General features: G+C 49.9%; 1 protein-coding gene across 1 annotated transcript in view; it reads right to left on the minus strand.

Moving 5' to 3' along the window:
* dgkq (diacylglycerol kinase theta) overlaps positions 1–25379 on the minus strand; it is a 122939-nt gene that overhangs the window by 71721 nt on the left and 25839 nt on the right. Inside the window, exons 4-7 of the mRNA XM_078407905.1 lie at positions 24399–24484; positions 23517–23642; positions 18983–19136; positions 16794–16880 (exon numbers count right to left, since the gene is read on the minus strand). Of these exons, the coding sequence (XP_078264031.1) occupies positions 16794–16880; positions 18983–19136; positions 23517–23642; positions 24399–24484 (453 nt within the window). The remainder of the gene's footprint in view (positions 1–16793; positions 16881–18982; positions 19137–23516; positions 23643–24398; positions 24485–25379) is intronic.

Below are 25379 nucleotides of genomic sequence, written 5' to 3' on the forward strand. Positions count from 1 at the left end.
TCGGCGCAGACCCGGTGGGCCTGTTTTTGTGCTGTATCTCTAAACTATCAATAAACTAAAGGTAGACACAAAATGCTGGAGTAACTCAGTGGGTGAGGCAGCATCTCGGGAGAGAAGGAATGGGTGATGCTTCGGGTCGAAGCCTTAGTCTGAAGAAGGGTCATGCCCGAAACATCACCCATTCCTTCTCTCCCGAGATGCTGCCTGACCCGCTGAGTTATAACAGACATAGGCAATAGACAATAGGTGCAGGATGAGGCCATTTGGCCCTGCGTGCCAGCACCATAATTCACTGCGATCATGGCTGATCATCCACAATCAGTACCCCGTTCCTGCCTTCTCCCCATATACCTTGACTCTGCTATCTTTGTTACTCCAGCATTTTGTGTCTACCTTCAATTTAAACCAGGATCTGCAGTTCTTTCCGAAAAATAAACGAAACTAAACACTAGGGACAATTTACATTTATACCAAGCCAATTAACCTACAAACCTGTACGTCTTTGGAGTGTGGGAGGAAACCGAAGATCTCGGAGAAAACCCACAGTCACGGGGAGAACGTACAGACAGCACCCGGGGTCGGGATTGAGCCCATGTATCTGGTGCTGAAAGCACTGTAAGGCAGCAACTCTACCACTGCACCACCTGTCCGTGCTGTGTGACTCTCTGTGACTCTGCACAATCGTCTATATGCCAATGACAGCCATCTGCCGATTTACACAAGTTGCTTCCTGATACTGCCAAAGGCTGCACTTTATTTATGTTCTGTTCCTGCCAAACAATAGCTTCAAGATTATTTTGGAAACAGGAAGGAAAGTCAACACACGTTGGTCATTTCCGAGGTTTGGCTCACCAAATAGTGAAAGGATGTGGAGAGGATGTTTCCACTAATGGGAGAGTCCAGGACCAGGGGGCATAGCCTCAGAATTAAAGGAGGCTCCTTTAGGAAGGAGATGAGGAGGAATTTCTTTCGTCAGAGGGTGGTGAATCGGTGGAATTCATTGCCACAGAAGATTGTGGAGGCTGTCAATGGATATTTTTGAGGCAGAGGTAGATAGGTTCTTGATTAGTGCAGGTGTCAGGGGTTATGGGGAGAAGGCAGGAGAATGGGGTTGAGATAGATCAGCCATGATTAAGCGACGGAGTAGTCAATGGCCAAATTCTGCATCCTATCACTTATGGCCTTATGAACTATGATAGTCATTGAGTGGAAGCTGTGGATACGTTCAGCAGTGGAAAACAAAGAGTAGCCAGTACCCAGAGAATAGTATGAAAATGGAAGGAGATGCAGACTGACCTAATTCAAGGAGCGAATGTTACCAAAACTCAAGATCTTAGAGGCACATTTAATTGGGAAATAGGAACACACTTGTATATTTTCTCTGCACTCTTTCCAGCTTAACAATATCTTTCCTACAGCAGGCTGACCACTCTGAATACAATGGTCGCAATGCGGCTTCACCAACGTCTTGTACAACTCACACATAACATCCCAACTTCAATACTCAATACCCTGGCTCATGAAGGCCAATGTACCAAAATCCACTACCCAATCTACTTGTGACACCACTTTCAGAGAACTATACAGGAGCCGTTGGAGAGGTGGGAGCGACTGGTACAGCGTCCGTGCGGTGAGTTTATAACCGAGCGCGAGGCTTTTGTTTCATAGAGGCCCAGGAGCCATTGGAGAGGTGGGAGCGACCACTCTCTGGAACGTTCCATTAGCGCGACACACTTGAAAAAGTAACGCGGAGGGAGCAACTGATTGGTGAGTAACCGGGAGGGAGCAGCTGATTGGTGAGTAACCCCAGGTTTGTATTTCTGCTTTCTGATAGCACTTTGAGTTAAGGGTTCTGAGTTTTTTAGTTAAAGGTACAGCTTAAAAGGATTACGATTTTTAAATAGGGAGTGTGCTGATTTGATTTGATTTAATTTAAGGGATTTGATTTAATATAAAGGGTAAGCCATGTCAGCTGAGATCGGCCCCGTGGTTTGCTCATCCTGTAGCATGTGGGAAATCAGGGATACTGACGGTGTCCCTGATAACTACGTGTGCAGGAAATGTGTCCAGCTGCAGCTCCTGGCAGACCGCATTGAACGGTTGGAGTTGCGGTTGGATTCATACTGGAGCATCCGCGATGCTGAGAAAGTCGTGAATAGCACGTTTAGTGAGTTGGCCACACCACAGGTAAAGGTTAAGCAGACAAAAAGGGAACGGGTGGCCACTAGCCAGCGTAGCATTAAGAAGGTAGTGCAAGAGTCCCCTGCGGTCATCTCCCTCCTAAACAGATATACCAGTTTGGATACTGTTGGGGGAGATGGCTCATCAGGGAAAGGCAGCAGCAGCCAAGTTCATGGCACCGTGGGTGGGTCTGCGGCAAAGGAGGGGAGGAAAAAGAGTGGAAGGGCTATAGTGATAGGGGATTCGATTGTAAGGGGAATAGATAGGCGTTTCTGCGGTCGCAAACGAGACTCCAGGATGGTATGTTGCCTTTCTGGTGCAAGGATGTCTCTGAGCGGCTGCAAAACATTCTGGAGGGGGAGGGTGAACAGCCAGTTGTCGTGGTGCACATTGGCACCAATGATATAGGTAAAAACCGGGATGAGGTCCTACAAAGTGAATTTAGGGAGCTAGGAGATAAACTAAAAAGTAGGACCTCAAAGGTAATAATCTCTGGATTACTACCAGTGCCACGTCCTAGTCAGAGTAGAAATAGGAGGATATTTCAGATGAATACGTGGCTTGAAAAATGGTGCAAGGGGAAGGGATTCGAATTTCTGGGATATTGGAACTAGTTCTGGGGGAGGTGGGACCGTTACAAGCAGGACTGCACCTGGGCTGGAATGGAACCAACGTCCTTGGGGGAGTGTTTGCTAGTGCTGTCGGGGAGGATTTAAACTAATATGGCAGGGGGATGGGAACAAGAGCAGAGAGACAGAGAGGTATAAAATGAGGATAGAAACAATAGGTAACAAGGTGAAAAGTAAAAGTGGCAGGCAGAAAAATCCAGGGCAAAAATCAAAAAGGACCACTTTGCAACATAATTATATAAGCGGCAAGAGTGTTAATAAAAACAAGCCTGAAGGCTTTGTGTCTCAATGCAAGGAGTATTCGTAATAAGGTGGATGAATTAAATGTGGAGATAGTTATTAATGATTATGATATAGTTGGGATTACGGAGGCATGGCTCCAGGGTGACCAAGGCTGGGAGCTCAACATCCAGGAATATTCTATATTCAGGCGGGATAGACAGAAAGGAAAAGGAGGTGGGGTAGCGTTACTGGTTAGAGAGGAGATTAACGCAATGGAAAGGAAGGACATTAGCTCAGAGGAGGTGGAATCGATATGGGTAGAGCTGCGAAACACTAAGGGGCAGAAAACGCTAGTGGGAGTTGTGTACAGGCCACCTAACAGCAGTAGTGAGGTTGGGGATGGCATCAAACAGGAAATTAGAAATGAGTGCACTAAAGGTGCAGCAGTTATAATGGGTGACTTCAATCTACATATAGATTGGGTGAACCAAATTGGCAGGGGTGCTGAGGAAGAGGATTTCTTGGAATGTTTGCGAGATGGTTTTCTAAACCAACATGTCGAGGAACCAACGAGAGAGCAGGCCATTCTAGACTGGGTATTGAGTAATGAGGAAGGGTTAGTTAGCAGTCTTGTTGAGCGAGGCTCCTTGGGCAAGAGTGACCGTAATATGGTGGAGTTCTTCATTAGGATGGAGAGTGACAAAGTCAATTCAGAAACAAGTGTTCTGAACTTAAAGAAAGGTAACTTTGAGGGTATGAGACGTGAATTGTCCAAGATAGACTGGCAATTGATACTCAAAGGGTTGACGGTGGATATGCAATGGAAGGCATTTAAAGATCGCATGGATGAACTACAACAATTGTTCATCCCAGTTTGGCAAAAGAACAAACCAGGAAAGGTAGTGCATCCGTGGCTAACAAGGGAAATCAAGGATAGTATTAAAACAAAAGATGAAACATATAAATTAGCCAGAAAACGTAGCATACCAGAGGACTGGGAGAAATTCAGAGTCCAGCAGAGGAGGACGAAGGGCTTAATTAGGAAATGGAAAATAGATTATGAGAGAAAACTGGCAGGGAACATAAAAACTGACTGCAAAAGCTTTTATAGATATGTGAAGAGAAAAAGACTAGTTAAGACAAATGTAGGTCCCTTGCAGTCGGAAACAGTGAATTGATCATAGGTAACAAGGAGATGGCAGACCAATTGAACAACTACTTTGGTTCTGTCTTCACTAAGGAAGACATAAACAATCTGCCGGAAATAGCAGGGGACCGGGGGTCTAATGAGATGGAGGAACTGAGGGAAATCCAGGTTAGTCGGGAAGTGGTGTTAGGTAAATTAAATGGATTAAAGGCAGATAAATCCCCAGGGCCAGATAGGCTGAATCCCAGAGTGCTTAAGGAAGTAGCCCCAGAAATAGTGGATGCATTAGTGATAATTTTTCAAAACTCTTTAGATTCTGGAGTAGTTCCTGAGGATTGGAGGGTAGCTAATGTAACCCCACTTTTTAAAAAGGGAGGGAGAGAGAAAACGGGGAATTATAGACCAGTTAGCCTAACATCGGTAGTGGGGAAAATGCTAGAGTCAGTTATTAAAGATGTGATAGCATCACATTTGGAAAGTGGTGAAATCATCGGACAAAGTCAGCACGGATTTATGAAAGGCAAATCATGTCTGACGAATCTTATAGAATTTTTCGAGGCTGTAACTAGTAGAGTGGATAAGGGAGAACCAGTCAATGTGTTATATCTGGACTTTCAGAAGGCCTTCGACAAGGTCCCACATAGGAGATTGGTGTAGAAACATAGAAAATAGGTGCAGGAGTAGGCCATTCAGTGTACAAACTTAAAGCACACGGTATTGGGGGTTCAGTGTTGAGGTGGATAGAGAATTGGTTGGCGGACAGGAAGCAAAGAGAAGGAATAAACGGGTCCTTTTCGGAATGGCAGGCAGTGACTAGTGGGGTACCGCAAGGCTCAGTGCTGGGACCCCAGTTATTTACAATATATATTAATGATTTGGACGAGGGAATTGAATGCAACATCTCTAAGTTTGCGGATGACACGAAGCTGGGTGGCAGTGTTAGCTGCGAGGAGGATGCTAGGATGCAGTTGTACAGGGCCTTGGTGAGACCGCACCTGGAGTATTGTGTTCACTAGATTGATCCCTGGGATGGCGGGACTTTCATATGAAGAAAGACTGGATAGACTAGGCTTATACTTGCTGGAATTTAGAAGACTGAGGGGGGATCTTATAGAAACATATAAAATTCTTAAGGGGTTGGAGAGGCTAAATGCGGGAAGATTGTTCCCGATGTTGGGGAAGTCCAGAACCAGGGGTCACAGCTTAAGGATAAGGGGGAAGTCTTTTAGGACCAAGATGAGAAAACATTTCTTCACACAGAGAGTGGTGAGTCTGTGGAATTCTCTGCCACAGAAGGTAGTTGAGGCCAGTTCATGGGCTATATTTAAGAGGGAGTTAGATGTGGCCCTTGTGGCTAAAGGGATCAGGGGGTATGGAGAGAAGTCAGCCATGATCTTGTTGAATGGCGGTGCAGGCTCGAAGGGCCGAAGGGCCGAATGGCCTACTCCTGCACCTATTTTTTATGTTTATATATGTACTGTAGATCTCTCTAATCACAATCACAATCATACTTTATTAGCCAAGTATGTTTGACCACATATGAGCAATTTCATTTGCCATACAGTCATACCAATAAAAAGAAAAAGCCCTGCATACAGCCTTTGGAGCTTCCCGACGTCGGTCTCAACCCGAGACTGTGAGCTCCTTGATGTCAAAGTCCGCAGGCTGCAGTTGGAGCGTCGACCCCAGGCAAGGGATCGCAGGCTCTAATGGTAAGTCCACGCCTCGCGGTGGGGCTCAAAGTCAGTCCCGAGAAAGGCTGATGTTAGGCCGCAGAGCGACCGGAGATACGATCCGGAAAACAATCACATCTCCGGCAAAGAGATTAAAAAAAAGTTTTCCCCGACCCCCGACCCCCCCCCACATAAAACAAACCAGAGAACATTAACACAAACTTTTAAAACACACTAAAAATAATAAAGACGAAAGGGACGGACAGACTGTAGGCGAGGCTGCCATCGCTGACAGCGCCACCCAGTGGAACTCTACTCTACAACTCTCCCCAGTGTCCTGCCATTCACTGTAAAGGATCTGCCCTGGTTTGACTTCCCAAAATGCAACACCTCACACTTGACTTCCCAAAATGCAACACCTCACAACATCTGCATTAAAACGCCATTAACCATTCCTCAGCCCACTTGCCAACTGATCATGATTTTGTTGTAATTCCTGAAAACCATTTTAACTATCTATGATATTACTGGGCAGATGAGGCTCGTCAGCCTGGGAAGCAGTCCATCTAGGAGAGGGAACCTCCACTGCCTTGTGGCCATATCCAGTCATGGAAAAGGCTCCAGGAGTAAACCTCAAGAAAAATCCGGAGTCGGAGTCCCGAAGGCAGTTCGTCGTTGTCTACAACCTCGTTCTGGCTGCTCCTGCGATGGCGCTGGTGCCAAACTGTAACGGCTCTGCTGTTCCTTTGGATCGATCAGCGACGTGGAGAGGGGGGGACGTGCTGCATGGGCAACAGCCTGTCTTTCATACGACATCGCGCAGGCTTGCATCTGACCACACATCATTGCAAACCTACACCTACAACTGGGGAAGTAATCACAGACAAATACCAGCAGATGGAGAGATGGGTGGAACACTACTCCGACCTCTATTCGAGAGAGAACACTGTGTCCTCCTCAGCCCTTGACGCCATCGAGTGCCTGCCGACCATGGATGAGTTAGATGGAGAGCCGACGGTAGAAGAGCTCAGCAAGGCCATTCAATAGTCAATAGTCAATAGTCAATAGTCGTTTATTTGTTACATACACATAAATGTGTAGTAAAATGAAACATTACCCGCAGTTGAACAATAAGACCAATAAGATTAATCAATAAAAATGCAATAACACATACAATCACAACTAACACCAAACAAAAAGAAACATCCATCACAGTGAGTCTCCTCCAGTCCCTCCTCACTGTGATGGAAGGCCAGAATGTCTTTTTCTCTTCCCTGCCGTCTTGTCCCGCGGTCAGGCTGTTGGAGTTGCCACGTCGGGGCGGTCGGGGCTCCCGATATTGAAGCCCCCGCTGGGCGGTGAAAAAAAAATCCCGCGGCCTATTTCAGGCCGCGCCGGATGGTGAAAGGTCCGTGGCGGGCCGACCCAAGCCCCGCGATTCGGGGCGGGCGGACACGTTGCCTCTGCCGCTGCCGGAGCTCCCGATGTCGGCCCCCATCCAGGGGCCTGCGGGCTTCCGACGTCCACGCGGCCCGCGCCGGAGCCTCCAGAGACGAGTCGCAGCCGTTCCCGCAGCATTCGCAGGCAGCCAGCGCCGCAGGTGGTGAGTCCGGACCGCGGGCTCTGCGAACCAGAGACCCAGGTGGTCCCAGGTGCATGGCCGGTGGTAGGCCGCAACGGGAACGGAGACACGATACAGAACAAAGGTCGCGTCTCCGTTCTGGAGAGAGAATGTTACAGTTACAGTTCCCGTTCCCTCCCACCCCCCCCCCCCCCAAAACATAACATACAACACTACATCATATTAACACTACAATTGAGACAAAAACAACAAAAAACACAAAAGACAGACGGACTGCAGGCAAGCCGCAGCTGCGACAGCCTGGCTTCAGGCAAGGCCCCAGGCAGCGACGGGATTCCCCCTGACCTGATCAAGCACAGCAAGACTACCTTACTGCTTCCTCTGCATGAAGTCCTCTGCCAGTGCTGGCAAGAAGGAGCTGTATACGCAGGACATGAGGGATGTCATGATCATTACCCTCTACAAGAATAAGGGCGAGAGAAGCGATTGCAACAACTACCGAGGCATCTCCCTCCTCAACATCGTCGGCATGGTCTTTGCTCGGGTCATCTTGATCCGCCTGCAGAAGCTGGCAGAACGTGTCTACCCAGAGTCACAGTGCGGTTTCCCAGCTGGAAGGTCAACAGTAGACATGGTCTTCTCCCTTCGCCAGCTCCAAGAGAAGTACAGAGAACAGCGGATGCCCCTGTATATTGCTTTCATTGGCCTCACCAAGGCGTTCGACTTCGTTAGCAGACATGGCCTATTCAAGGCTCTCCCAAAGATCGGCTGCCCACCAAAACAGCAGAGCATGACAGAATCCTTCCACATCAACACGAAGGGGACAGTGCAGTTCAATGGCAGTTTCTCGGAGCCCTTCGACATCCGCAGTGGCGTCAAACAAGGCTGCGTCCTCGCTCCCACACTCTTTGGGATTTTCTTCGCTCTGCTCCTGATACATGCCTTCGGCACCGTAACAGAGGGAATCTACCTGCGTACTAGATCAGACGGCAAGCTCTTCAACCTCACCCGCCTCCGAGCCAAGACAAAAGTACGCGAAGCTCTCATCAGAGACATGTTGTTCGCCGATCACGCAGCAGTTGTGTCCCACACTCAGCAGGAACTACAGTCATTGATGGACCGCTTCTATCGGGCTTGCAAGGACTTTGGGCTGACCATCAGCCTGAAGAAGACGAACGTCCTGGGACAGGATAACGAGGCACCGCCTGTCATCACCATCGATGACTACGAACTCGATGCCGTCCATCAGTTCACGTAGCTCGGCTCCACCATCACCGACAACCTCTCCTTGGACACAGAGATTGACAAGAGGATCGGGAAGGCAGCTACAACTCTCGCTCGCCTCACAACTCGAGTGTGGACCAATCGAAAGCTGAGTGAAGACAAAGATAGCAGTCTACAACGCCTGTGTCAACAGCACGCTGCTGTACGGCAGTGAGACATGGACTACATATGCCAGACTGGAGAGAAGACTCAACACCTTCCACCTTAGAAGCATCCGCCGTATCCTGGGTATATCCCAGACAGTGTCCAACACCGAGATTCTGTCTCGCGCTGGCCTTCCGAGTATGTCCACTCTACTCAGGCAGTGCAGGCTGCGGTGGCTGGGCCATGTCCACCGCATGGAGGATGGCCGTATTCCAAAAGACATCCTCTATGGAGAGCTGACATCTGGGAGGAGAACCATCAGCCGCCCCCAGCTACGTTACAAGGATGTCTGCAAGAGAGATTTGAAGGCGCTCGACATTGATGTGGAGTCCTGGGAGAGCCTTGCAGCTGACCATACGAGGTGGAGAGGTACCCTGAACCAACATCTCAAAACGGGGGAAGAGTAACTGATGAACACAGCGGCAGACAAGCGGGCACGCAGAAAGGAGCGCAGCAACTTCAACAGACCAGAGACCACACACAAATGTGACCTTTGTGACAGAGACTGTCACTCCCGTATTGGTCTCTTCAGCCACAAGCGATGCTGCTCTAGCCGAGGTGTGGAGCAAGCAGCCAACTAGGATGCATCACCCATGGTCAGCCATGACTGAGGGGGCCTAAGAAGAAGAAGATACCACCTATTTTGGTGTCATGTGCAAACATACTAATCATGCTTTGTTTCCATGCTTTATGACTCTAAGGGTCTCAAGATGAAACATAGAAGAGTACAGCACAGGAACAGGCCCTTTGGCCCACAACGTCTGTGCCCAACATGATCCATATGTTTCTTTGCCTGCATGTCCATGTGCCTGTCCAAAAGCCTCTCAAATGTCACAATTGGCGCAGCGGCAGAGTTGCTGCCTTACAACGAATGCAGCGCTGGAGACCCGGGTTCCATCCCCACTACGGGTGCTGTCTGTACGGAGTTTGTACGTTCTCCCCGTGACCTGCGTGGGTTTTCTCCGAGATCTTCGGTTTCCAAAGGTGTACAGGTTTGTAGGTTAATTGGCTTGGTAAATGTAAAAAAATGTCCCTAGTGTGTGTAGGATAGTGTTAATGTGCGGGGATCGCTCGTCGGCGCGGACCCGGTGGGCTGTTTCTGCGCTGTATCTCTAAACGTCCAAGGCACTCACTACACTTGGTGTAAAAAACTTGCCCTGCACATCACCTTTAAAATTTGCCCTGTCTCACCTTAAAACCATTGCTTTAGTATTTGATATTTCCTCACTGGGGGAAGAGGGACTGGCTACCCTATCTGAGCCTCTCATCAGGTCACCCCTCAGCCTCTGATGCTCTCGAGTAAACAATCCAAGTTTGTCCAACCTCTACTTATAGTTAATACCTTCTAAACCAAACAGTATTCTGGTAAACCTCTTCGGCATCCTCACCACAGCCCCAACATTCTTCCTATTATGTGACGAGCTGAACCTTTGCCTCATCAATTGCCTGTCCATTCCCTCCACACAAACTGCCTCAGTTGCTGAGTTCCTCCAGCACCTTGCTCGTGTTTAGTTCAGTTTACGATACGATAAACCTTATTCATCCCCGGAGGGAAATTGGTCTTCCAACAGTCACAACACACAAGGTACACAAAACCTTGAAATTAAAAGTGAAAAAACTACAGTGCTCTCCCCCTTTCCCACACCGGGTCCCGCTTTGTTCTCCCACCGTCGCTCGCGGCGATCACCCCATGCCGGGTACTTCATTATTCACGGGCGTCCCCCCAAGCCGGGTCCTTCATTGTTCACGGCGGTCCCTCCACACAGGGTCCTTCATTGTTCACAGCGGTCCACACACACCGGGTCCTTCATAGTTCACGGCGGTCCACCCACACCGGGTCCTTCATTGTTCACGGCGGTCCACCCACACCGGGTCCTTCATTGTTCACGGCGGTCCACCCACACCGGGTCCTTCATTGTTCACGGCGGTCCACCCACACCGGGTCCTTCATTGTTCACGGCGGTCCACCCACTCCGGGTCCTTCATTGCTCACGGCGATCCACCCATGCCGGGTCCTTCATTGTTCACGGCGGTCCCCCCATGCCTGGTCCTTCATTGTTCAAGGCCGTCCCCCCATGCCAGGTCCTTCATTGTTCACGGCGGTCCACCCACACCGGGTCCTTCATTGTTCACGGCGATCCACCCACACCGGGTCCTTCATTGTTCACGGCGGTCCACCCACGCCGGGTCCTTCATTGTTCATGGTGGTCACCCCATGCCTGGTCCTTCAGGTTCATGGCCGTCGCCCCATGCCAGGTCCTTCATTGTTCACGGCGGTCCACCCATGCCGGGTCCTCCATTGTTCACGGCGCTCCCCTATGCCTACCCTTCCCCCCCTCATGCTCCACCCGCGCGGCTCCCCGGGACACTCCCGCGTGCGGCTCCCTGAGACACTCACGCCCCGCTCGAGGCTCCCTGGGACACTCATGCCCCGCGCACGACTCCCTGGGACACTCACGCCCCGCGTGCGGCTCCATGGGACGCGTGCGGCTCCCCGGGACACTCATGCCCCACTCGAGGCTCCCTGGGACGCGTGCGGCTCTCCGGGACACTCACGCCCTGCGCGCGGCTCCCTGGGACACTAACGCTCTGCTCGAGACTCTCTGGGACACTCATGCCCTGCTCGAGGCTCCCTGGGAAGCTCTCTGGGACGCGTATGGCTCTCCGGGACACTAACGCCCCGCGCGCGGCTCCCTGGGGCACTCCTGCCGCACGCGCTTGGCTCCCTGGGACACTCACGCCCTGCGCACGGCTCCCTGGGACACTCATGCCCCGCGCACGGCTCCCTGGGACATTCACGCCCCGCGCATGGCTCCCTGGGACGCGTGCGGCTCTCCGGGACACTCACGCCCTGTGCGCGGCTCCCTGGGACACTGACGCCCTGCTCGAGGCTCCCTGGGACACTCATGCCCCGCTCGAGGCTCCCTGGGACGAGTACGGCTCTCCGGGACACACACGCCCCGCGCGCGGCTCCGTGGGACACTCATGCCCCGCTCGAGGCTCTCCAGGACACTCACGCCCTGCACACGGCTCCCTGGGACACTCACGCCCTGCTCGAGGCTCCCTGGGACACTCACGCCCCACGCACGGCTCCCTGGGGCGCGTGCGGCTCCCCGGGACACTCATGCCCTGCTCTTAGGCTCCCTGGGACGCGTGCGGCTCTCCGGGACACTCACGCCCCACGCACGGCTCTCTGGGACGCGTGCGGCTCCCCGGCACACTCATGCCTCGCTCGAGGCTCCCTGGGACACTCACGCCCCACGCGCGGCTCCCTGGGACACTCCCGCACCGCTCGAGGCTCTCCAGGACACTCACGCCCCGCTCGAGGCTCCCTGGGACACTCACGCCCCACGCGCGGCTCCCTGGGACACTCACGCCCCGCACACGGCTCCCTGGGACACTCCCGCACCGCTCAAAGCTCTCCAGGACACTCACGCCCCGCTCGAGACTCCCTGGGACACTCACGCCCCGCGCACGGCTCCCTGGGACACTCATGCCCCGCGCACGGCTCCCTGGGACGCATGCGGCACTCCGGGACACTCACGCTCTGCTCGAGGCTCTCTGGGACACTCATGCCCCGCTCGAGGCTCCCTGTGACGCTCCCTGGGACGCGTAAGGCTCTCCGGGACACTCACGCCCCACGCACGGCTCCCTGGGACACTCACGCCACCCCTCGAGGCTCTCCGGGACACTCACGCCCCGCATGCGGCTCCCCGGATCCATTACCTCTGTTAGTTACACAGCATGGAAACAGGCCTTTCAGCCCACTGTCCATGCCGGCCAATAGAACCATTGGATTGGTTAGTTCTATCCTACACACTGTGGACAATTCACTGAAGCCAATTAACCTACCATCTTTGGAGTGTGAGAGGAAATCGGATCACCCGGAAAAAACCCATGCGATCACGGGGAGAACGTACAAACTCCATACAGACAGCACCCGGTAGACAGTAGTGAGGATCAGTCTCTTATGCTGTAAAGCAGTTGCACCACGGTGAGCACTAATGCACACGTTTCCCTTTGATTCCACATGGTCTAATTTTACAGGAGTTTTGATGTGACACAGGACAAATGTGTTTAAGTTCGAGGCACTCTCTCCACTTTACCTTTGGAAATTAACTCTGCGTGTGGACCAAGTGTGTTGTAAGACTGATGCTAATGGGCCTGATAATGGCCAAAATGGAAATCAGTGATCACGTTCCGCTGTGTCCATCAATAGACAATAGACAATAGGTGCAGGAGTAGGCCATTCAGCCCTTCGAGCCAGCACCGCCATTCAATGCGATCATGGCTGATCACTCTCAATCAGTACCCCGTTCCTGCCTTCTCCCCATACCCCCTCACTCCGCTATCCTTAAGAGCTCTATCCAGCTCTCTCTTGAAAGCATCCAACGAACTGGCCTCCACTGCCTTCTGAGGCAGAGAATTCCACACCTTCACCACTCTCTGACTGAAAAAGTTCTTCCTCATCTCCGTTCTAAATGGCCTACCCCTTATTCTTAAACTGTGGCCCCTTGTTCTGGACTCCCCCAACATTGGGAACATGTTTCCTGCCTCTAATGTGTCCAATCCCCTAATTATCTTATATGTTTCAATAAGATCCCCCCTCATCCTTCTAAATTCCAGTGTATACAAGCCCAATCGCTCCAGTCTTTCAACATACGACAGTCCCGCCATTCCGGGAATTAACCTAGTGAACCTACGCTGCACGCCCTCCATAGCCCTCAGTGAGCACACATCTGCCCCACTCCTTGCTCAGTGTTTAAAAGGGGTGGCTCTCTTTGTAATGGCCTCCTCTGCAAACCACACCAACCCCTGCCTGCACCTGGGCACTTTCCCCCAACCGCAGGAGATGCCAGGCCTTCCTTCCACATCATTTCAAGGAAGGGCTGATGGAGTTTAATACCGCACTTGGAGTATCGTGTGGTGTTTTGTTCACCCTGCTATGGGAAAGATGCTACTCAGCTAATTTGAGGAAGGACGTCCTTGCTATTGAGGCAGTGCAGCGTAGGTTCACCAGGTTAATCCCCGGGATGGCGGGACTGTCACGTGAGGAAAGATTGGAAAGACTGGGCTTGTGTTCACTGGAGTTTAGAAGGATGTGAGGGGATCTTATAGAGATGTATAAAATTATTAAAGGACTGGACAAGCTAGATGCAGGAAAAATGTTCCCAATGTTGGGGGTCCAGAACCAGAGGCCACAGTATAAGAATATACTGTCTAAGAATAAAGGGGAGGCCATTTAAAACTGAGATGAGGAAGAACTTTTTCACCCAGAGTTGTGAATTTGCGGAATTCTCTGCCACAGAAGGCAGTGGAGGTCAATTCATTGGATGAATTTAAAAGAGAGTTAGATAGAGCTCTAGGGGCTAGTGGGATCAAGAGATTATGGGGAGAAGGGCAGCACGGTGGCACAGCGGTAGAGTTGCTGCCTTACAGCGAATGCAGCGCCGGAGACTCAGGTTCAATCCCGACTACGGGTGCCGTCTGTACGGAGTTTGTACGTTCTCCCCGTGACCTGCGTGGGTTTTCTCCGAGATCTTCGGGTTTCCTCCCACAATCCAAAGACGTGCAGGTTGTAGGTTAATTGACTGGGTAATATGTAAAAATTGTCCCTAGTGGGTGCAGGATAGTGTTAATGTGCGGGGATCGCTGGGCGGCACGGACTCGGTGGGCCGAAGGGCCTGTTTCCGCGCTGTATCTCTAAACTCTAAATCTAAAAAAGGCAAGTACGGGTTACTGATTGTGGATGATCAGCCATGATCACAATGAATGGCGGTGCTGGCTCGAAGGACCTAATGGCCTCCTCCTGCACCTATTTTCTATGTTTCTGTCACGCTGCAGTACCCACAGCCGGTGCTGCGTCCATCCTCATCCATGAACTGTTGATGGAGTGAGGCCTCACGTGGTGGCAACTGGTCAGCTTGTAGTTGGTCAGTTTGTCGACAGACTTGACACACCTGGACTATCTCCACACTGACATGGCAAAATCTGAAGAGCACCTCTTCCCCAATCTGATATGTTGGTTCTGAACCTTCACGGACTCATGTCTGTTCAGTTTCATAGAAACATAGAAAATAGGTGCAGGAGGAGGCCATTTGGTCCTTCGAACCAGCACCGCCATTCATTGTGATCATGGCTGATCGTCCACAATCAGTAACCCGTGCCTGCCTTCTCCCCATATCCCTTGATTCCACTAGCCCCTAGAGCTCTATCTAACTCTCTTTTAAATTCATCCAGTGAATTGGCCTCCACTGCCTTCTGTGGCAGAGAATTCCACAAATTCACAACTCTCTGGGTGAAAACGTTTTTTCTCACCTCAGGTTTAAATGGCCTCCCCTTTATTCTTGGACTGTGGCCCCTGGTTCTGGACTCCCCCAACATTGGAACATTTTTCCTGCATCTAGCTTGTCCAGTCCTTCTATAATTTAATACTGCGAGGAATTGTATTCCTCTCAGTATCATACGTTGCAAATAAATGAACAATTGCAGACGTCAGGAGACTGAGCCATCATCCAACTGGCAGCAACTAATCCTGACCCATCCCATATCCACACCTGTCAATTGTCCAGCAACCCCAGATTGGCACTTTGTCTTTCTAGTCAGAATAGTGAGTTCTGGGTGCTCTGACCATCTGTGGCAAGGGACTGGATTAACAGGGCAGGTTGGGCCTTTCCTTTGGAGTGTAGGAGGCTGATGTGTCGGGGTGCCAACTTCCTCACTCCCAAATAAGGGACAAGGTGACATCACCGCCACGCGCGCCACGTGACCTCACCCAGCCAGTGGCCACATGCTCCTGCTCCACCAACGGCGACCTCCCAGGCCGGGAGGCGGGTTACTACACAATCTCGCGGCGCCCGGGCCTCCAGACCTGGCGGTGATGTCACCTTGTCCCTTATTTGGGAGTGAGGAAGTTGGCACCCCTACACTGTCCGGACCTACAGCGTCCGGGCCTACAGCACCCCCTGGGCCTAATACGGGACAGGGCGGGGCAAAACAATTTAGCCCAAAATACGGGATGTCCTGGCTAATACAGGACAGTTGGCAACCCTATTGAGGTGTGACCTTATTGAGGCATACAAGATCATGAGGGGCATGGATAAAGCAAACTCTCACAGTCTTTACCACAGGGTAGAACAGGCTTAAGGTGAGAAGGGGGAAATTTAACAGGGGCGTCGGGGGCAACTTCTCATTCAGAGGCTGGTGCGTATCTGGAATGAGCTGCCAGAGGAAGTTTTAGAAGCAGATACAATTGTAATTTTCAAAAGACATTTTGAGAGTGATAAGGATAGGAAGGGTTTACAGGGCCTATCCCATTTGCAAATGTAAGTAAATGGGACAGGCACGGACTTGGAGGGCCGAAAAGGCCTGTTTCCGGCTGTAGATATATGATATGATGATGATATGTCAACTTGGTTGGCACGGGCAAGGTGGGCTGAAGGGCCTGTTTCCATGCCGTAAAGCTCCATGACTTTACGGTGGTGACTTTATGGCAGTCACGGTGGTGCAGCGGGAGACCCGGGTTCCATCCTGACTATGGGTGCTGTCTGTATGGAGTTTGTACGTTCTCCCCGTGACCTGCGTGAGTTTTCTCCAAGATCTTCGGCTTCCTCCCCCACTCCAAAGATCTAAAGGTTTGTAGGTTAATTGGCTTGGTAAATGTAAAAATTGTCCCAAGTGGATATAGGATAGTGTTAATGTGCGGGGATCGCTGGTCGGTGCGGACCCGGTGGGCTGAAATGGCCTGTTTCCGCACTGTATCTAAAAAAACGAAGATTTTCTAAAAACAACCAACAGTATCTAAATCACAAGACATATGGCAGGGAAATACAAAACAATCACCCCCTCATCACTGAAAGTGGGCAGAAAGACTTTGCTTCAGATTATAAAAGTTGTAATCACCTCTTCAAAAACAGTGGGAATGCATTTACCTGAATCGGTGGTGGAAGGAAGCTGAGGGTCTTTATATGAGCCGGGGTTTCCAGTCAGGTCATCATCTTCACAACTCTCCTCGTCTCCTGTGGAAGACATCCCGTGAGCACCAGTGCACGTACATGCTCACACTGACCACACCATCATGCAAGACGCACACGCATGTGGCCGACATCCTTCTTCACAATGTTCTCCTCATGACTTTAATAGGTATGTCATTAAATCCTTCTCAATGTATGAGATTAACTCCCTCGCAAATGATGTACTAAAAAAAAATTCCTTTATTCCCTTAGAAAGGCAAGTATTGATTGGGGATGATCAGCCTGACTTTATTTGTGGGAAGTTATAGACACAGAGTGCTGGAGTAACTCAGCGGCTCAGGCAGCATCTCTGGAGAACATGGACATAGAGTGCTGGAGTAACTCAGCGGCTCAGGCAGCATTTCTGGAGAAAAGGTGAGGTTTCGGGTCGAGACCCTTCTTCAGACTGAGAGTCAGGGGAAAACGAAACGAGATATAGATGGTGATGTAGAGAGATATAGAAAAATTGAATGAATGAAAAAGTAATGTAGGAAAATAACTGCAGATGCTGGTACAAATCGAAAGGCTCGCAAAATGCTGGAGTAACTCTGCAGGTCAGGCAGCATCTAGGAGAGAGGGAATGGGTGAAGTTTCGGGTCGAGACACTTCTTCAGACTGAAGAAGGGTCTCGTCCCAAACCGTCACCCATTCCCTCTCTCCAAGATGCTGCCTGACCTGCTGAGTTACTCCAGCATTTTATGATACCTGCAAAAAAGTAACATATTGTGCGACATACATCAATCACTGGTGATTCACGCATCACTCATTGGTGAGGCCCCACTTAGTATTGTGTTTAGTTTTGGTCACCCTGCTCTTGGAAGAATGTCGTTACATTGGAAAGAATGCATAGAAAATTTACGAGGATGTTGCCAGGACTCGCGAGCCTGAGATTGGGCAGACGAGCTCTTTATTCCTTGAGTTCAGGAGGCCGAGGAGTGATTTTATAGAATTGTGCACGAGGAGAATAGGGTTAGGGTTAGGGTTAATGCACAGAATCTTTTACCCAGAATAGGGGAATCAAATACTAGAGGGCATAGGTTTAAGGTGAGAGGGCAAAGCTTTACCTGAGAGGCATCTGATGGGGATATGGAATGAGCTGCCAGGGGAGATAGTTGTGACAGGCATAATAATACATTTCAAAGACATTTGGACAGGTACACGCATAAGAAAAGTTAAAAAAGATAGGAGACAAATGCGAGCAAATGGGACTAAGTTAGATGCACAAAGAACAATTCAGCTGAAGGACCTGTTTCCTTGCTGTGTGACTTGGTGGCTCTCTGTGTTACAGTTGGGTAATCCTAACCTTGTGATCATTTATACCATGCGGCTACATCAGCAGGTAAGACCCTTTGTTTTCTGGGTCGGGTCTCCGTTCCTGCTGCGGCCTACCATCGGCCAAACTCCTGGCGGCCTCCAGGGCTCTGGTTCACAGAGCCCGCGGACCGGACTCACCATCAGCGGAGCCGGCCGTCTTCGGAGGCTGCGGGAGCGGCTGCGACTCGCCTTCGGCTCGGGTCGCGTGGATGCCAACATCGGGAGATCCGACAGCGGCAGCGTGTTCGCCCGCTCCGGTTCGCGGGGCTTGGGTCAGCCCGCCGCGGACATTCCACCATCCGGCGCGGCCTGAAATAGGCCGCGGGATTCAATGTCGGGAGCCACGACCGCCCCGACGTGCAGCAGCAGCGGCAGCGTCTTCGCCCGCACCGGATTGCGGGGCTTGGGTCGGCCCGCTGCGAACCTTTCAACGTCCCGCGCAACCTGGAACGTGGCAAGTACAACAGCCTGACCGCGGGAGAAGACGGCAGGGGAAGAGAAGACATTCTGGCCTTCCATCTCAGTGAGGAGGGGACTGGAGGAGACTCACTGTGATGGATGTTTCTTTTTTTTGTTGGTTGGGGTTGTGTAATTTGCTTATTTTATTGCTCTTATTGTTGGACTGTGGGTGACAAATAAAGATATCCTGACTCCTGACACTGTGGTAAGTGGTAGCGCTTATCAGCAGGGAAGCAGGCACTTTTATTCTGACAGTCTTAATTCAAAATTAAGAATGAAGATGAATTGAAGTATCGGTTTATCAACATGAGTGGTTTTCACTCCCCCCTGCTCACCCTGCTTTGTTTGTGAGTGCTCTGATATCCGGAAGCAGTGGAACTTGCTGAAGCTGCGTGCACATATACGCACACAATCTGGAGGCAATATCATCTTCTGTAATCTTCCAAAATTACACTCTGGTGTGAGGTCACTGTAACAATCAGCGTGAACCTGGAAAAAAAACACGCCACTTTCACCATATAGAAGATGCATTTTCAATCCAAGATTAAAAACAAAAAACAAAGCAAACAGTAGCGGAAGCACTTCAGAAGTGAGGCAGCATCTGCGGTGAGAGCGACTTCATGTTACTGACCCTTTTAGTTTAGTTTGCGCGAGGCATACAACGGGGGTCAAAACATTGGATTTTTTTTGCAAATTGACACACAAAATGACCAGTTTCAGGCAACTTTTAGTGCATTTCAAAGTAAAAACAGGCATTGCAAAATAATGTGAATATGTCACTGTACACTAATAACATTTTGAAGTAAATTCGCACAGTAATTGATAATCAACCCAAAAAGGTGGTAATTGGCTTTTCTGCTGTTTAATATTTTAACCCTGTCTTAATTAATTTAGTTATATAATCTTGCACTTAAATGTAATATTTGCTCATTACAGTTCCACCACTGATTTTCAGGCACTCTTGGTTCCAGAGCTTTGCTGGTTTATCCAGCCGGTCAAGGAAGTCGGCTGTGGGGATAGATGTGCTGGCTCCAACTCGGCTGGAGTTCCACAGCCCCGGCCGCAGGTTGCAAATTCAACCCACCGATTGGCCATGGAAGTCCCGATGAGGTCGAGATTGGCTGCCTTGCCACATTTTCGGGGAGACTTCCAGAGCGCGCAGGGGGGATTTCTCGCGGAACCCCTAGCGACCGCTAGCGGAACCCTAGTGTTCATTACAAGTCTATACATCGTTTATTTTGTTCTTTCTTTTTTTGATCCGATTTCTCTGTTTATTTCGCAAAGCCAAAAACGTGGAAACCATGCAAAAAGCACGGAAAATTGATTTTAAAAACGCGGAAATCCGCGGAAAATTCACATGTCTGAATTTAGAGATACAGCACGGAAACCTCGGCCCACCGGGTTCAGTGATCCCTGCACATTAACACTATCCAACACCCACTAGGGTCCGCGCCCATCAGCGATCCCCGCACACTAACATTATCCCACACCCACCGGGTCCAACGATTCCTGCACATTAACACTATCCTATACCCACTAGGGACAATTTTTACATTTACCAAGCCAATTAACCTACAAACCTGTATGTCTTTGGAGTGTGGGAGGAAACCGCAGATCTCGGAGAAAATCCATGCAGGTCACGGGGAGAACGTGCAAACTCCGTACAGACAACACCCGTAGTCGGGATGGAACCCGGGTCTCCGGCGCTGCATTCACTGTAAGGCAGCAACTCTACCGCTGCGCCACCGTGCCGCACTTTATCTGAACTACAACTGTGAATACAAGAGTCTTTGAATCCCCCTCCACAGATGCTGCCTGCCCTGCTAAGTGTTTGTGTTCACAGATCGTGGCCCATCAGCAGAAAGATTTAAAGGAGATGTGCAGGGTGCGTTTATTTACCCAAAGGATGGTCAGGACCTGGAATACGCTGCCAGGTTGATGGTGGAGGCAGATACAACAGTGGTGCTCATGAGGCTTTTGGATAGGCATGTGGATATTCAGGGACTGGTGGGATATGGATCACGTGCAGGCAGAGGAGATTAGTTTAACTTGGCATCATGTTCAGCACAGACATTGTGGGCTGAAGGGCCTGTTCCTGTGCTGTGCCACGTTCAAAAGAAAATGGGCATTGCTGACTCAATAAATAAAATCAACCACTCCTGGGAGATGGAATGAAAAGGAACTGCAGTCTAGAGAAGTAGCCCGACCTGAAAAGTCCCCTCTCCATTTGTCAGAGATATTGCCTGACCTGTGGAGTTACTCCACTCTATCCTGGGAAATGAGTAGTTACAAACTAATTCATTAGTGAGCTCATGATGAAAAAGAAAAATTATAATTAAAATGAAATTTAAACTTAGTTTATTTTTGCAAGGTCAAAATTAAAAGATAAGGTTACTGATTGTGGATGATCAGCCATGATCACTATGAATGGCGGTGCTGGCTCGAAGGGCCAAATGGCCTCCTCCTGCACCTGTTTTCTATGTTTCCATAAATTCATGTGCAACCTGAGGACAATTTACAGATGAGGTTCAGATTAAATTATCCCAAACAGCAAAGAATTAATTTGTGGAATTTATTGTAGTTTCTGCATGGCAGGGTGATGAAAATGTACTGATGGTCAAGTAGGTTGCGTGAATGTTCCCAAATATGGATGGGAGAATTTGTTAATTATTCATAGATTGATGAATTAATTATTTACTGAGAGAATTCTTCAGTTATGTACAGATTGGAGTCAGGAGATCAATCAACTGTTTGAAAGTTATAAGCTCACGAGACCAAGTGCACCCATTGGGTCCGAACCTCTCCTGCATTGGTGCAGCACCCTATCCCCTCTACCCCCACCCTCCCCTCCCCCTCCCTCCCTCCCTCCCTCCCCCTTCCCTTCCCCCCACCCCCCCCTCCCTAGGAGGTAGATTTAAACTTTAAAATGCGAATAACTTAAAAAATATAACACCGATGTCAATGAAATTTCTTCCATTAGCACAAAAGGGACGACGGTAAGGTGGGCCTGAAATTGCCGTGCTGTCGTGTATCATTTTGGCTGTAGTTCAGGAACAAACAAACAAGAGTTTTAGTATATAGATTCAAGGTCTGGAGAATTCATGTAATGTTTACCAACCACTGCAAATGATTGCTACTACAATCTATTTCCAGTTTGAGTTGGTGAGATCACCCCGGGAGCACTGTTTAGTTTAGTTTAGTTTAGTTTAGAGATACAGAGCGGAAACAGGCCCTTCGGCCCACCAGGTTCGCGCCGACCAACGATCCCCGCACATTACTACTCACCCACACCCCGATCCGTGACCATATCACCCCCGTCCTTTACAAACTCCACTGGCTCCCCATCCCCCAGAGAATCCAGTACAAAATCCTCCTCATGACCTACAAAGCCCTCCACAACCTGGCCCCATCCTACCTGACCGACCTCCTCCCCAGGCACACTCCCACCTGCGCCCTCCGCTCTGCTGCTGCCAATCTCCCATCCCCCCACATCCGGACCAAACTCAGATCCTGGGGGGACAGGGCTTTCTCCATCGCTGCTCCCACCCTATGGAACTCACTACCCCAAACCGTCAGAGACTCCTCCACACTCACCACATTCAAAACATCACTGAAGTTCTCACCTGTTCAGTACTGCCTTCAACCACTGAAGGTCACCTCACCTTCTGTCTCCTTTCTCTGTTCGTTTACTTATTTATCTATTTATTCACTTCCCTATGTTCTCTAAATCCCTGTAAAGCGTCTTTGAGTATATGAAAAGCGCTATATAAATGTAATGCATTATTATTATTATTATTATTATTAACACTATCCTACACCCACTAGGGACAATTTTTACATTTACCAAGCCAATTAACATACAAACCTGTACGTCTTTGGAGTGCGGGAGGAAACCGAAGATCTCGGGGAAAACCCACGTTGTCATGGGGACAACATACAAACTCCGCACAGACAGCACCCGTAGTCGGGATGGAATCCGGGTCTCCGGCGCTGCATTCGCTGTAAGGCAGCAACTCTACCACTGCAAATTCTACAGTTCTGGTCACCCATCTATGGGAAGGATATCGTTGATTTGGAAAGGGAGATTACTGAGCAGATGTTATCTGGGCTTAGACACAAAATGCTGGAGTAACTCATCGGGACAGGCGAGAGAAGGAATGGGTGACGTTTTGGGTCGTGACCCTCTGAAGAAGGGTCTTGACCCGAGATGTCACCCATTAGTTCTCTCCGGAGATGCTGCCTCTCCTGCTGAGTCACTCCAGCATCTTGCGTCTATATTCATTTAAACCAGCATCTGCATTTCCTTCCTACACATGTTTTCTGGGCTTGTGGGTTTGAGATATAGGGAGAGATTAGATTGGCAGGGACTTTTTTTGGGGTCGTCTGTATCTGGAACGAGCTGCTAGAGGAAGTTATAGAAGTGATACAATTATGACATTTAAAAGACATTTGGACAGATATATGGTAGACCCAAAATGCTGGAGCAACTCAGTGGGTCAGGCAGCATCTCTGGAGAGAAGGAATTGGTGACGTTTCAGGTCAAGGCCCCTTTTTCAGACTGATGTCAGGGGGAGTGGGCAGCACACAGATAGAATGTAGTCGGAGATATATACGCATATATGCAGATATGGACAAATATATACATAGAAAGGGTTTGGAGAGCTTTGGGCCAAATGGGACTAACCCAGAAGCACAAATTGATCAGCATGGACTGGTTGGGCTGAAGGGCCTGTTTCTGTGCGGTACAACTCTGACTATGAGTTATGAAGGATGGGAATACTGTTTGAGTGAGCATGCAGAGTTGGCGTACCGGGGCGGTACCTGATGATTAATATGCAGCGACAATTCCTTGTCATGCTGTTGACTTACCGTTACCCCACACCATTCACATCGAAAGCCGGACAACACTTCTGAAGACCCACAGGCCTTCTTGCAGACATCACAGCGAGCGCTGGGCGGGAGATTCCCTTCTCGCCAGTGGTGGTGATACGACTCCTGGGAAAAACGGCAAGATACATTTCAAGGACCAGAGGACATAGGACGAAGGTGGTGGGGAAAAGATTTAATAGGAACCTGAGGGGTAACTTTTTCACACAAGGGGTGGCGGGTGTATGGAACAAGCTGCCAGAGGAGGTAGTTGAGGCTGGGACTATCCCAACGTTTAAGAAATAGTTAGACAGGTACATGGATAGGACAGGTTTGGGGGGATATGGACCATGCGCAAGCAGGAGGGACTAGTATAGCTGGGACATGTTGGCCGGTGTGAGCAAGTTGGGCTGAAGGGCCTGTTTCCACACTGTATCACTCGATGACTCTAGTGTAGCTGGGACATGTTGGCTGGTGTGGCTGAGTTGGGCTGAAGGGCCTGTTTCCGCACTGTATCACTGTATGGCTCTAGTGTAGCTGGGACATGTTGGCTGATGTGGGTGAGTTGGGCTGAAGGGCCTGTTTCCACACTATCACTCTATAACAGATGGAGACATAGGGACTGCAGACACTGGAAACTTTAGCAAAGCATAAAGTGCTGGAGGAACTCAGCGGGTGGGTCAGGCAGCACCTGTGGAGGGAATGGACAGATATTTCAGGCCGGGACCCTTCTTCAGACTGATGGAGTTGATGAGGTAGGGGAGGTACAAAGCCTGGCAAGTGGTAGGAGGAGACAGGTGAGGTGAGGAAAGGGGGGAGGTGAAAGGGCGATGAGCATTTTCTGACATTGGCAGTAGGATGTCCATTGCCCCCTCCCTCACTCACCCGATCATGTTGCCCATCTTGATGGCATCGTCGGCAGTCACTGCAGGCAAACGGGCTGCAATCCACATGGACGTGTAGTTCACACACTGCGAGTGCAGAGAGAGAGCGTGAGGACAGGCTGAGACTGCAACCTGTCAACCACAGCGTGCCATCATTCACCCTTCCTCTCACTCTCAATGATGGCACCAGATTCTCATACAAATTCATTCAGTTTTAAATGCTGTCTGCTCTGAGATGAGTTTATTTTGTGGAGAGAATCAAAGTTTTGGGAATTTCCAAATTTACACCCTCAAAAAATCTGGCTAAAATTATTACTTTAGTTTAGTTTAGTTCAGAGATTCAGTGCGGAAACAGGCCCTTTTGGCCCACCGGGTCCGCGCGGACCAGCAATCCCCGCACATTAACACTATCCTATACACAATTTTTACATTTACCAAGCCAATTAACCTACAAACCTGCACGCTTTTGGAGTGTGGGAGGAAACCGAAGATCTCGGTGTAAACCCATGCAGGTCACGGGGAGAACGTACAAACTCCGTACAGACAGCACCCGTAGTCGGGATGGAACCCGGGTCTCCGGCGCTGCATTCGCTGTAAGGCAGCAACTCTACCGCTGCGCCCTGTTTAATGTTACAGGTTCACGACCTGTGACATTGCGAGCAGGTTGTCAAGACTGGAGGGCCTGAGCTATCTGGACAGGCCTGCACTTTCTTCCTTGCAGCACAGCAGGCTGAGGGATGATCTTGTGGAGGTGCATAACGTCATGAGGGGAAGAGGCAGCATAGATACACCATCTTTTTCTCCAGATTAGAGTGATCAAGAACCAGAGGACATAGGTTTGTGAGAGGGGAAAGAATTGATCGGAACCTGTGGAGCAACTTTGCAAACAGAGGATAGTGAGTATATGGAACGAGCTGCCAGAGGAGTTAGTTGAGGCAGGTACTATAACAACATTTAAAAGACTTTTGGACGGATATATGGA

The sequence above is a fragment of the Rhinoraja longicauda genome, chromosome 1 (genome assembly GCF_053455715.1).
Source record: "Rhinoraja longicauda isolate Sanriku21f chromosome 1, sRhiLon1.1, whole genome shotgun sequence".
NCBI classification, from domain to species: Eukaryota; Metazoa; Chordata; class Chondrichthyes; order Rajiformes; family Arhynchobatidae; genus Rhinoraja; species Rhinoraja longicauda.